The 14,835-nt window shown below is 44.5% G+C and overlaps 1 protein-coding gene across 3 annotated transcripts in view; it reads left to right on the forward strand.

The window, feature by feature from the left end:
• Positions 1-14,835, forward strand: part of FGGY (FGGY carbohydrate kinase domain containing) — a 387,944-nt gene that overhangs the window by 274,738 nt on the left and 98,371 nt on the right. For all 3 annotated transcript variants that reach the window (XM_044238342.1, XM_044238340.1, XM_044238341.1), the window contains one exon: positions 8,693-8,840. In XM_044238342.1, the coding sequence (XP_044094277.1) occupies positions 8,693-8,840 (148 nt within the window). The remainder of the gene's footprint in view (positions 1-8,692; positions 8,841-14,835) is intronic.

Here is a 14,835-nt window from a genome sequence, read left to right on the forward strand (position 1 = left end):
TTTGGGAAAGAATATTTTGACAGTATGATGTATGACTGAAGATAAAATAACTGTATATCAGTGTTATACTCTGGGGTGCCTCCGTGGCTCAATCGTTAAGCATCTGCCTTCCACTCACGTCATGATCTCAGGGTCTGGGATCGAGTTTGGGATCAAGCCCCACATCGGGCTCCCTGCTCCGTGGGGAGCCTGCTTCTCCCTCTCCCTCTGCCCCTGCCTTTGCTCCTGGTCTCTCTCTGTCTCTCTCACCCCTCTCCCTTTCTCTCTCTTCCTCTTTCTCTCTCAAATAAATAAATAAATACAATCCTTAAAACAGTTTTAAGTATAATTCCTAAATTTGTTTTTCATGAGTTTCTGGGTTAGCTCTTCTGAAAATCCTTTATGGTGTATGCTACAACTAAGCAAATAAATATAACAATGACAATTATGATAGCAGGCACCACTGCTATTTCTGCCACTATTAGTAATGGTTTTATAGAAGAGGAAAACTTACTTGGTGGTGGTGGTTCTAGGGCTGAAACCTTCTTGTGCAAAGTGTGATAAAGTAGTAAGAACCCTGGATTAAGAATCAGAAGTCTCGGATTCTTGTGCCAGTTCTGCCATTAATGTCTCTGTGACTCAGTTCCCTTGCCCATAAAACCACCTGGCTTAACTCATTTTACAGGTGTTCTGTGGAGGAAAGTAGATTGCGAAAGTCCCAGTCTCTGAAGATCTTAAAACCCAAGGGGTAGTTAGATTTTGCATTGAAATACTCAAACTTTCCAGAACTTTCTTCTGTAGATGAGCTTCACGTGAGTAGTTTTTATGGAGAAGAAGAAAGAAAGCTTTATAGATTACCAGTGCAGCCTCAGAGAAACAGCAGCACGGGGGGTCCAGAAGCAGCAATTATAGGATTCAGATGTGGAGTCAGAACTGGTTTTAAATCCCAACTCTTTCCACATACTAGTCGACTTCATACTGCCTTCAAACTACCTCCCTGTAATTTTCCTTAGAGCTAAGTTTCTCCAGTGCATTGCCTATACTCTTGGTCACTACTTCGTCATTTTGCACCCATCCCTTGCCCACTTCAATTTGAATTCTGTCCCCACTGGCCCCTGAAACAGTTAATGATAAGGTCCCCAGCAGCCTCTGTTGATGAGTCTGTAGGGTGCTTTCCAGTCCCCATCCTTGAGCTCTCAGCAGGGTGTGGCACCAATGATCCCACCTTCCTCTCCTCTATAACACTCTCTTCCTTTGGCTTTCTTTCTGGAATGTTGCCTCCTCCCAGTTTTCCTCCCATATCTCTGGCTTGTCCTTCTAAGTCTCCTTTTCAAGCTCAAGTTTGATCTTTTTCTTTCTTCCCTTTTCCTTCTTTCTTTCTTTTCTTCCTTCCTTCCCTCCCTCCTAGCTTCCTTCCACATGGGCATGGGAGTAGATCCCAGTGTGGGGCTTGAACTCACAATCCTGAGATCAAGACCTCAGCTGAGATCAAGAGGTAGACACATAACCAACTGAGCCACCCAGGTGCCCCTCAAGATCTTTTTCTACCCCTACATCAAAGTTCATTACAGCTAGGGTCTTGGCCCTCTTCCCTGCTCTCTTTGTCATCTCTTTCAAGGTGGTCCCATCTAATTCTTGCCTTCATTTCTTTCTTTTTCTCAAATTTTACACCCAGCTTGTATATTTAGTAGGTATTCAATAAATGCTGATTCTCTTTCCTTTCACTTTTTTTCTATTGTCTTGTAAAAGAAAGTGCATCTCTGTCTTATCAGATACAGGAATAGACTATTCCAAGACTATAGGACCCATTATGCATTGGGTCTTAGGAAGAAATAGGCATAATAACTATTATTAAAGTGAATTTGGCTGTTCGGAAAGGACAGCAAATTCCTTGGAATCAGAAACTGCATGCCTGTTTTGGTGTGGCTTGAGGCTTTCTGAAAACAGAATGCAAGTCACCCCTGCCTCAGAGCTTAACATCAGCAAATCCTATTTAAAACTGTAGGAACAAGTGTTGATAAAAAGATTTATCACAGTATTTTATACTCTTGATTTGCCATTATATTTTCAGATCCATCCCTGAAGAATAATGTTTTGTGAGCTTATAAATTAAGTCAGCAGTAACTGCATGTACTCATGCATGTCACTGGCAAGCAGAATCTTTCTCTATGTGAGGCTAAATTTCCAGAGATTTCACGCCTTAGCGATCGTCTGACATTGATCATAACTTTGGCCCTTTTCCTCTAAACGTCCCAATATTGTCTTAATTCTTTTATTAGGAACCATATTGGGAACCTTATTGGGAACCTTAGTTCTCTTATTGCGAACCTGAATTCCCAGCGTCTCAGAATGAGGTTCTAGTGATAGCAGGGTTTGGTGGGAAGGTGTTGCCATAAACCACAAGTGTTCAAGGTCGGTAGCAGAACAAAGGTGATGAGTCTTATGAGCATTTAGGATCATAAACAAAATAAAAGGAAAAAAGGTCCCTACTTTCATGTAAATTTCACACACACACACACATATGTATGTACGAGTGTGTGTGTGTGTGTGTGTGTGTGTGTGTAGAGGAAGAGCACATTTGCCGACCAGGAATTGGTAAGCTTTCTGAAGAAAAACAGAAATGAGTAAAGAGATGGATGAGGGGTGTTGGGGTGTTGGAAATTCTTTCAGGTAAAGAAGCCATCCTTGATAAGGTGACACTTAAGAGGGCCTCTGAATAAAGAATGGGAGCAAACCGTGCGTCTGTGGGTTGTGTGGCAAATCAGGGGTATAAAATACAAAATCTGTTTATCAGTACTTGTTTCTCTACTTGCAGATATGACTTGCTGATGCCAAGCTCTGAGACAGGGGTGTTCTATGTTCAGAGAGCCCCAAGTCACCCCAAAAGACGTAAGGAACGGCAAGGCCCCAGGCCTTGAGGCAGTAGCCAGCTTGGCAGGCTATAGGATACTATAAAGGCCCTTGTGGCCAGACCAGAGTGGAAGGGAGCTGGAAACAGGTGAGGGCTTGAAAATTAGCGAAGGCCAAACTATGGAGGCCATTGTAGATAACAGTAAGGACACCAGAATCTATTCCAGGTTTTAGTCTCCAAGCAGGGAAAAGATACCATCAGATTTAACTTAAAAGGATTACTTTGGCTGCTCTGTGGAGAGTAAACTAGACCATTAGTGGAGAGGGGGGACAGAGTAGAAGATAGGGCCCCCTGATGTCCACGAGCTCACAGTGTACTGGAAGGGGAAGGACTGTAATCAGAGAAGCCCAGCCTGTTCTGAGTTACTTTTGTAAGCATTTCCTGTTGTGATGCTGCTGGTTTCGGGTCCTAATTTAGGATTCAGAATGAAATTTTCCTAATTCACATTTTTTCTTCCAACCTTTGTTTTCTCCCACTTCCCCTGGACTTTTCTGTCATTTCTGTAAGGACAATCGATGTCTTTTTTTTTTTTTTTAAGCTTTTATCTATTTATTTTTGAAAGAAAGAGGAAGAGCAGCCCACAGAGGGAGAAGGAGAAGCAGACTCCCCGCTGAGCTGGGAGCCTAATGCGGGGCTTAATCCCAGGAGCCTGAGATTATGACCTAAACCGAAGGCAGATGCTTAACCAACTGAGCCACCCAGGCACCCCACAATCATTGATCTGATTTATTCCTCAGGGCTTTTTTTTCCTTTGCCTCTGTGATTCCCATAATCCCACTAAGGATCAATTTCTTTAAATGCATTGGCCCCCATGTGTCAAATCTCTGTTACATTTAAAACTCCCCATTATCGCCTCTTGGCCTTTGGGCTTAGATCAAGTGTAAAACTCCCCATTAAAGGCTGTGCAAGGAAAGCAACAGAAAAGATAAGTACATTTATTGAGAAGGTGCAATGTTCCTAGCACTGTACTTGCTGCTAGTTTTCTGTATGTGATCTCATTTAATTCTAGATAAGGAAATGAGGATTATAGGGAACTCTTAGACTCCACTTCCAAAGATGATTCTCACTTGCCAGTCTGCTCTGGTGTTCTCATATCGCTTCCTTGGCCTTGATGGCTTCTTCAGTCTCAGTCTGTCCATCTGACAACTGGGGCCATCAGTCTATCAGCAAGTGTTTACTTAGGCTCCCCTGAGCTACGACAGTCGTAGAACAAGGGTGACGATATTAACACCTTTCATTCCCTAGGGTGTGCCGGGATAACCACTAAATTCTTGATGGCTCTTGGATGGGAAATGTTTCTTAAACAGTAATAAGATAGAAATTCTAATGTCTTTCTTTGGCTTCTGTTGTCATGCAAGGATAAGAAAGTGCTCTAGAAAACTGAGGACTGTGCTGACTTAGGAGATAAATTCTACATTTCATCAGTGGACATCCAAGAGGAAGCATTGGGTGGGTTGTTGGCTATCTGACCTGGAACTCATAAGAGAAATAGGCAGGAGTTAGGAGTGTATAGTTGAAGGTCCTTAGTCCTAGATGGTACCTGAAGCCATGAGAGGAGGATGGGATCACATAGGGTACAGAAAGAGTGACAGGACGGACAAGGACAGATCTCTGGGAAGCTTAAAATATTTAAGGGATAAGTAATGGAAGAGAGCCAGCTGGAGAGGAAGCAGGAAAACCAAATGAGTATGGTGTCTGGAATCAAGGCAAGGAGAATAAACGACTAAGAAGTGGCCAAGTGTGCAGAATGAGAGAAAACTCAAGTGAAATAAAGGCAAACATGGTCCAGTGGAGTTGGCAGCAAAGGGAGTTATCCCTCACTGTGGGACCAGTTTCAGTAGACTCCGTGTTACGGCAGGCCAAGAAGTGAGGAACTGGAGACTGGCAGACTTTCTCAATTCCTGAAGGGGCACAGATGTCTTTTGGTTGGACCGTGTATTCTGATTTTTCATTTCAAAATATGATCACTGCATTTCTGGGCAGTCCAAGAATCCTAAGAATTAAATAACTTATAGGGAGGCAAGGGAGAGTAGAGATTCTAGGGGTGCTGTCCTCATTTAGGATTGTAAGCAATGAAGTCTGACAAAAATTGTCCCTGACTCTTGGGTTTGGGTTGTTGTTGGTTTTTTTTTAAGATTTTATTTATTTATTTGACAGACATCACAAGTAGGCAGAGAGGCAGGCAGAGAGGTGGGGGGGGAAGCAGGCTCCCTGCTGAGCAGAGAGCCCCATGCAAGGCTTGATCCCAGGACCCTGGGATCATGACCTGAGCCGAAGGCAGAGGCTTTAACCCACTGAGCCACCCAGGCACCCTGACGTGGATTTTTTAAAGCTAGAAATGAATCTCCTATGACAAGAACGGAGGGAGAATTCTTTATTGATTACCTATTATTTTATAGTGCTCAGGCTCAATATTTAATCTTCATAGCAGCCTATAAGGTGAGAGAGTTAGCCCCAGGTACAGAAAAGTAAACTAGGCTTGGGGGGTTTAGTGGTACCTGACCACCTAGTCACGACACGGTGAAGTCACTGTGTGGTTGTTGAAGCTGTATTTTCTTCGTCATGTACAGGGGGAATGAGGGCCGCAGGAATTCCTCTCTCCAAGAGTAAGTATGTGAGCCCGGAGTTTGTGAGAGGGAGGGAGAACCACCCACTTGAAACAGCTAACATGTGATTCCCGAGCTGGAAGAGGGCAGACCGCCTTTTGAGAAGGAATTGGTAAAAAATCCCAAATGAAGCAAAGTCTGAACCAAAAAAGGCATCATGTAAGGTTAAAATTATGTGAATAATGATGTGCATTTGTTATTCTAATGTTTTCCAAGTGCATTTCATTTTGAGTGATATACTCAGATAGCACACATGGTAAGGTATAATTGAAAAAACATGCAGGAGAATGGCTGCATTCAAAGAATAAACATACAGCTGTGAGGAGGTTAGGAGTCAAAGGGGTAAGCCTATGCCCCGTCCCCCAGGGATCTCATTAGTGCATGAGTGACCATATATATAAGAGGCTAAACAGATCTCACTGTTTGCAAAGACCCGCGGTAAATGAGACAATGACGAATCAATAGTAATTAGGCCTATAGGTTCTTATTGACCCAGATGTCTGAAACCGAATGCCCTGCCCTGAGATTCCTTGAGAGGCAAATGGAAAGATTTATAGACGTGTGCTTTAAAAAAACAAAGTCCCTTTACTTTAAGTCCTGTGACGGCATTCTGAAGTGGGGTGTTGGTAGAACTGGGAAAGACTCGACTTCCGGCTTGAAAGGGCGTTCTCGTGGCTTTAGCTGTCACTGTGGTTCCTATTGGAGCAGAGAGCAGAGAGCGTGGGAAATCGAAAAGCGGACTGTGATTGTATTCTCCCCAAGTGCAAGGGCTTCGGCTTGGCCTTCCACAGAGACCTCTGAGACCCTTTCTTAACACCGCCCTAGAGTCATGCTAAAACAGGGTTCGAATGTGGGCTTTGACCAGTTATTTCTGACCTTAGTTGCAGAAAGCACATGGCGTGAGAGTCACACAGAGGAGTGTTTGTTTAAATTCAACCTCGCTCTCGGGTTTTCGAGGTCTTCACTTTGAGCATCCTTCTGGGAAGGGGTGGTATCAGGGCTGGGGTTGAAGACTGTGTGCTGGCAGGCAGGGAGTGGCAGCTGACGATGCTGTGTTGCACAGCCCTTTTCCAACAGCATCATTGTCCTCCTAGTAGCATCCAAAGCGGAAGATTTTTAAATGGGAATGAGGTGTCACAACGAGAAGCAAAGAAATTACCTCCACCCAGCATACCTGTGCACACACACAGGCACACACACACACACACACATACACACACACAGGCATGCATGTACACGCACAGGCACACAGCACACACAGGCAAAGGCACATACAGGCTTGCATATACATGCGCAGGCACACGTGCACATCCAGGCTCATAGGCACATGCACAGGCAGGCACACACACACACAGGCATGCATGCTCATCCAGGCTCGCATGCACAGATGCACACACACACCCAGGCCCATATCTACACACAGAGGCACATGTACACAGGTTCACATGCACACGCACAGGCACACAGCACACACAGGCAAAGGCACATACAGGCTCCCATGCACACACACACAGGCCACATGCACAGGCTCACAGGCACATGAACAGGCACACACACACACAGGTGTGCATGCAAACCCAGACTCGCATGCACAGGCGCACACACACACCCAGGCTCATATCCACACGCAGAGGCACGTAGGCACAGGCTCACGTGCACATGTACAGGCATGCATGCACAGGCACACACAGGCTCACATGCACAGGCATGCACACACACACTTATACTCACTCCTGCACTTTCATAGACTAGTTTTGTTTTGCTATCTTTTCTGTACTGAGGTAACACAGGAAATTTTTATTTAACAGAAGAATTGAAAACCACTCTTCTGCTTGTTTGTTTCTTCCTTTAAGCTTAATTTGGAAAACTTTTGGGAACTTCTGCTTGTTTGTTTCTTCCTTTAGGCTTAATTTGGAAAACTTTTGGGAACTTCATGGGCTCCATGGGAGCAGTCACAGTGTCACAAAACTGGAATTAGAAATCTCTAAGCACTCCTAAAGCATTTTTTAAATTTTTATTTCATTTATTTATTTGCGTTTTTAAAATGCAAATAGTATCATGTTGGGTACTCAGATACTAACCTCCCTTGAACATTAGTTTTCTATACTTTTTTCCTGCCGTTATTCAAGCCATGCTTTGAACCTTGAAAGCTACCTTTCCAAGGTCACCAGTGAGATATGGCATGGATGCCACCCTTTGATAAACCCACTTCCCTCTAGAATCATTGGTTCACGATTTGAAGAAGGAAGCCCATTTAAAGAGGGGAAGGGTAACCCACTTCAGTCTTGATGCCATGCAGTAAGATTTAGCTCCCTGAGATAAGTATTAGGATGCCCATTTTATATATGGGATAACTGAAGTTCAGGGAGGGTGAGTCATTGGTCCATGTCACCCAGCTAGGATGGGTGGAACCCAGATCTGAGCCCAGGACTACCTTGGCTCTAGTCCACTCATCTAGGTCTCCCTCTCATGCAAACATGTGAAGGCTGAAAGGTGGTGGGACTCCCTCATTCTTCACCCAAAGAACCTGAGTCTTAGAAAGGAGAAGGAACATATGCCATGCCATTTGGTGCATTTGGGTTGGAAATCAAGTCTCCTAATTCCTGGTCTAACTGCATTCCTCTGTCCTATCACTTCCTTTAGCCAACTCCCATCCCAAGTCTCGAAACTTACCTTTATATTTTGTCACCTCATCATTATTGTTACAATTAGGAATACTGATTTTTAAAAAAATCCTTTACATATGTACATTATTGTACAGTTTACAAAATATGCTATCTTCACATACATAGTCTCCTTTGATCCTCACAATAGCCCCATGAGGTAAGTTGGACAGAGATTATAATATATGTTTTTACAGATGTTAAGAAAGTGGTTCAGAACGTTTGAATAACTTTCGCATGGTTACATACCTACTAGGGGTAAAGCCACCCCTGGACCTTGTGCGCTGATTCCAAGCCTTTCCACTTTGCAATGGGACACACAACCTGTTCTCGGTGATGGCCCAGTATGATCAGACAGAGCAGTATGCTGGTTCCTGTGGGTTTGGGTAGTTTCTCTGCTGAGGGTTTGGGGACTCTGCTTTGTTTCTGGATGTGATATGGAAGTACAAATCGTTTCTTTCTGCAGAACAGTTTGCTTCCTGACCCTGCCCCCCCTTCTAAAAACAAAATCAACTTCTCAACTTCTCTTCCAGATGCCAGAGTGTATATGCATATTTGAACAGTCACCTGGATCTGATTAAGAAGGCTCAGCCTGTGGGTTTTCTCACTGTTGATTTACATGTTTGGCCAGATTTCCATGGCAACCGGTCTCCCTTAGCAGATCTGACACTGAAGGGCATGGTAAGTAAGTAACAGCCGGGTCCTTGCACAAAGGTGAAGGCAGGCCAAAGGGTTACAAAGTTTGGAAGAAGCAAAGCGAGAAGAAAGGAAAAGAGGAAAAATTACCAGGACAGGCCAAGGGCGCACAGGCTTTTTGCAGCTGCACCGCTGGTGCGAAGGCTCTTACCACCCCCCAGCATGAGCTGCTGAAAGTTCTCATTGTTTCTGAGCCAACCTTGAAAGTGTTAAAAGCACTATTTCTTATATTTAGCTACTGCGCGTCTTTGTCCTGTGGAGCGGCTGGAAGTCGGGAGCCCCTGCCCGTGTGATTTTTATTTACCTCACTTTGCAGAGTCATGTTTTCTGTCTCCCTCCCCAGGCCACCCGGTAAATAAGTGGTAAATATTACCACCCATGGTCTTGATTGCCACAACCACATGTCTGCTCAGGGTCTGAGTCAGAGCTGTTCAGAGTGCCTGTTAATAGCATTAGGAGTTCAGTTCAACTTTGCTAGAAGTAAAATAAAATTAATGACTTATGTCGGGAGATAAGTGGAGCTGCGAGTGACCTTCGGGATCACTGGTGGTGCAGAAGACTCTGGGCCCCCCAGAAGGGCCAGGGTGAACTTGGGGCAGCGTTCATAGTCCCCTACACCAAGACAGGGCACCCTGGTGGCCAGGCGAGCGTAGGTCGCTGAGAATCGTATAACTATGGAGAATATATTTGAGGCTGGAGGAAGCATGTTCAAGCTGGAGAAATAGAACCAAGCTTCAGAGGCCAGGAGGGGCCGCAAGTAAGAATATAAGCCAGGAATTCAGAATCCAGGAAGATTTCAAAAAGTTGAGAAGCAGATTATGCAGTGAACGGAGGCCGGGAGCTCAGAGTGGAGGCTGTGAGCATTGCAGGGTTTACGTGGCGTGACTGTGGCGCAGGCCGCTGGCTTAGAGAGCTCTGAGGCTCAGAATTCTATGGTTTTTGTGATTCATTTTATTGAGATTGTTTTCATTGTTTTGGGATGCCAACAAGAAGACTGATCTTTATTTTCATTACCTAGTTGACATAATCAACTTCTGCTAATAAAAAGGAATCACGGGAAAAGAGAAGAAAATTGGACATAGCATAAGTTATGTCTGTCTGGAGTCCGTGAAGCGTGCCCACACAACAGATAATGAGCTTGGCCTGCTTACTTGGCCTGTGGAAGCAGAAGAGGAATGTCGGGAGAGACCATGTGGCCACAGGCTGCGGCCAGAGCGCTGTACTTGCAGATAAACTGACTCTCTGGGTACAACAAGGGATTGGGGAAGAGCACATTTTGTATGGATACAAAAGTTAAAGTTGGTCTCTGAATTGAAGACAAGTATCTGAAACTAAGTATAATGGGCCTTTAAAATGTGAAAGATGTTAAAAAAAACATGACCAGTTCATAAAATGACCCCATAATGAGGCAGGGCTATGTAGTGAAATGAGTCCATGGACTTGGAGCTGAGTCCTTCCCTGGGGGCCCTCTCTTGCCAACTTCTGTCATACCCAGCATGGCTGGACCCATGGCTCCCAGTGGCTTTTCTCTGTTTCTTAAAACCAAGCCTGATATCCAAAGACGTAAGAGTTACCCTCATAAGGATATTCTTATAAAGTTAACCCAGATCCAGAATGTAACCCCCAAGGAGTTGGTGGAGGGCTTTGAAGAATGTTTGGCTCATTATAATGAACACAGCTAAGGACGTACCCACCAAAGGAGACCCCTTGCGTGGGGACATCTCCCCGGTTGTATCAGAAAAATCCTAGTCTGTTTACTTTTTTTTTTTAATGCTGTCCTTTTTTTTTTAAATTAATTTATTTATTTTCAGAAAAACAGTATTCATTATTTTTTCACCACACCCAGTGCTCCATGCAATCCGTGCCCTCTATAATACCCACCACTTGGTACCCCAACCTCCCACCCCCCTGCCACTTCAAACCCCTCAGATTGTTTTTCAGAGTCCATAGTCTCTCATGATTCACCTCCCCTTCCAATTTACCCCAACTCCCTTCTCCTGTTTACTTTTTTTAAGAAGTTTTATTGTGTTACATTTTTTTTTTTATTTTTTAAATGATTATTTATTTATTTATTTATTTGGAGAGCGAGCACAACAAGCAGGGGGAGGGGCAGGCAGACTGAGAAGCAGAGGGAGAAGCAGGCTCCCCACTGAGCAAGGAGTCTGATGCAGGGCTTGATCCCAGGACCCTGGAATCAAAGGCAAAGGCAGACGCCTAACCAACTGAGCCACCCAGGTGCCCCCGAAAATGTTTAATTGTTTAGTAAGCAAACCTCATCTATCACATGGTATTTCTGAGCATTGACTTCCCTCTGTAACTGTTCTTGGGTTAGATTTACATCGGGATAGCTGCCACTCCGTCAGCTTACATCACCACGCTGGAAGGAGAAGGTGACCTCGATGAGATGGAAGGAAGGAAATTCTGGGCTAAAAATTTCTCCCAATATTTCTCTCCCTCAGTTAGTTTCAGATAACATCAAACTAATCACCTTGCAATCTCTCTTGTCATGTTCTCCTCTGTCAGAACCTACAATGACTACTGTCTCCAGCACCCTTCGGTAAATACTTATTTGGTACCTAGATGTGCCAGCTGCAGGAAAGTGCAACAATTATGACGTTCCTGGAGCACGATTCAGGGGAGGAGAGGGAAGTGCTTGATCAAGTGTGTAATAGCAGGTAGAATTGTCAGGATACTCCCAGGAGGGAAAGAGACATACATGACTTCTTTTGGCTCCTGAAACATTTCTCTGGGCATATACTAAGTAATTAATATGTACTTAATCGATGGCCAACATGGAGATGGCTTTAAAAACATATGTATGACTTTAAAAACATATGTACGAACAAATTACTAATATGAAATCGATCAATTGCTCCTCCTACTATCCATATGATATCCATATCCATATGATAAGTATTTAATGCCAGCATTAATGCTGCCTTCCTCTACTCCATTTGAAAATATATGTGAAGATGCAAAAAAAAAAAAAAAAAAAAAAAGCATAAACTCATGCTGACTTTGAAAATTCACATGTCATTCAACGAGCTACACTAGAATTGACAGCCTCAGAGAGAATCTGGGAAGATTTTCCTGAATCTAAAAGACTAACTGGGACTTGTTGGATAAATCTATGACATATGGACAAAGTAAACCTCTGGCCTTAGCGGAGTTCGGACCTCTCTACCTTCTGCTCCTCAGCTGAATGTCGCGAGGGCCCTTTAAGCCTCAGAACAGGGCAGTCCTCCCTCCCCTGCCAATGGAATGGTTTTAGGGTGTTTTGGTTTTTTGGAAGCAGCCAGTGAGCTTAACTTTCCAGAACTCTCCCACAATCCAGACCTTATTGTCCCTTTTAGCTCAATCCATCAGAAAACTGCCAACCCAGGAAACCAACTGGGCACAAAGTCTGATTTGGGATGGCGGGTGATGCCCTGCATTCTAAGGATCCTGAGTAACACTGTATTACTCGGACATAGGTAGGAATTTGGAGGAGGGGTATAGGTTTGCATGTCTGCTCTCTGTTCTAGGGTTAAAAAACGGGGATACGGTGAGGCCATCCAAGCCACCTAAAATAAAAACTGCTGGACTCTGGGGACTGGCAACCAGGTGTAGATCTGAAGAGGTAAATCCATGTTGCAGTGAGTGGGGCTGAGAGTAAATCATACATACACTCTGCTGGGAAACACTGAATACGTATAGCTCTCAAGTTAAAATGAATCAAAAAATAGGAAAGGGAGTCCATTAGGAAAATGTGTTGCATACAAAGCAAAAGGAATAGTGTTGGAACACTTATGGGAAGGCCTCAAAGAATTAGATACTGCTGAAACCAAAAGAAAATATTAAAACTTCTTTGGCACTTTCAGTAGGATTTTTTTTTTTAAAGGCACGTTTCTGAAATAGGGCAGAAACTTAGTGGGGGAAAAATGAGCTCAGGTGGAAAGGCAGTGGAATGAGAAGAAAAAGGAAATGATAAAGACAAAATACAGCAGCAGAATTAAAGCATGCATTGAAGGCAATAAAAAATAATTTTTACAGAAGAAACTAATATCAGAGCTGCCATATGACATAGCCTGTACTTTCCATTTATTAGAAAAACATTTTGAGGGTAGAGGCTACCAATGGCTTGTTTACTTTTAGAATTTCATTGGTGTTTAGGTCAACAACGGGTATGGAATGATTCCCCTATAGCCAAGCAGTTATGTCAGTCTTTACTTGTCAAGAGAGAAGTGTTCACTCTGCAGCCTAGTCCTCGCTTCCCTGCTATGAAAACCAGCCTTCTCACTCCTTCCATGTCTGTCCCTACCCTGGGCTTTGGATTTAAGCTCTGACCACTCTCTCCTCAGTCATGGTTTTTGTTTCCTTTGCACCCTCGCTGACTCAGATTCCAGGAGCAATCAGCCCTCCTGGTTTGACCTGCTTTAGTTGCTTCCCCTCAGAAGTAGGAGCGAGGCGTGACCCAGGACACTCTCCATTATGCGGGAGAGCATCCTTTTCTTCTCTCCGGGTAGCAGCTGCCTCCCTGCCCTGTGCCTCACTGCTTCATTGCTTTGGTGATGCGGTATTGGCCCGTGGTGCTGGGCGAGAAAGGCATGGAGGTTAGTGCGTGGGCCACATACTCGTGGGCCTGGACCAAGTAGCTGCCCACGCAAGTATTCTCCTTTCTGCTTGGTAAATTAGGTAAGGGCCATGCCCGTGATGTGTAAAGGCAGCAGAAGCTCGGGTCATAGCCATCAGTATCGAAGCATCTAACGCTGGTGACTCTAGGTTCTTTAAAAGCAAAAGAAAAATGCATACTTTTAAGGAAACATGGCATGGTCACGCATAAGGAAAGAGGAAGTTAAATATTCACCAACCATCAGGAATGGTTGCTTGTTTCAGGTGTGTGTGTGTGTGTGTGAGTGATTGGTTTTATTTGGAACGACTGGTTGGACAGTTCTTTACCACTGTGAAACAGCAAAGAGAGCCCAGGGTTTGAAGTCAGATCTGTATTTACTCTCTGGCCTGCAAAGGGGTGACCTCTGAGGTTAGCAATGTGCGGTCAGTCTGCTCATTAGTAAGCAGGAGCGGCACGAGGCTTCCTTGCAGGGTCGTTGTCAAGGATCAGATGGGGAGACTATCCCGTCATGGACAGATGGTAACAGCACATACTTTGGAGTCTGTAGCTTCTGCTTAGTGGCCCTTATCTGCCTGTGAGAAGACGACTAGCAGGATTCTAAGTGTGGCCCTTGAGTGCAGCCAGCCCCGAGCCATCCACACCATAGCCCGGGAACCAGCTGGACTCGCCAGCCGTGGAGGCCGTCCACGGTGGACAGCCAGCAGGTGGCTCAGCAGTCACCTGGTCCATACAGACCAAGTTTCACACAGTTACAGAGGTCAGTCTTTTTCCGTATGTAAGTCCTTGGCCCTCAAGTCCCTCAACACAATGGGAAGCCCACATTTGATGTACAAAACAGGGAGTACTGTAGGAATTTTGAAAGGGTCCTTGCCTCCTTGTATATGTGACCAATTTCCGTTCTCCAATTAATACTACTACTTTGTCTTAGGGTGTGTGTGTGTGTGTGTGTGTGTGTGTGTGTTACTGTTTTCCTGAAATATCCAAGAAGTGAATTAATCAAATTTAATCGCAGGTGCAAGTCACCTCAGGCATATCAGGCCATGAAAACACCCTATTCACCAGGGGTTGAAACGTGTTTTCTCTGCTTCATTTTGCAAGTACAGCACTATCCAGAACAGAAAGTTATTTTCTGGTGCTTTGAAGAGCTGTGATTTCTAACATAAGGCCATATGCTGCTCAGACTGCTGGAGAGGTTGAGTGCTGCTCCAAGGGCTCTTCAAAGCAAGCACAGAGCAAGTGTGCATGTGAAAAAGTAGGAGGGAGTCAGGAAAGAAGCATGTCAAGATCTCAGCCCGTTCCCAGAGGACTGAACCCCAGCTAGAGATGAGCATTACTAAAGAGAGTCAGATGTGGATGGAGTCAACAACT

The sequence above is a fragment of the Neovison vison genome, chromosome 2 (assembly GCF_020171115.1).
Source record: "Neovison vison isolate M4711 chromosome 2, ASM_NN_V1, whole genome shotgun sequence".
Taxonomy (NCBI): Eukaryota; Metazoa; Chordata; class Mammalia; order Carnivora; family Mustelidae; genus Neogale; species Neogale vison.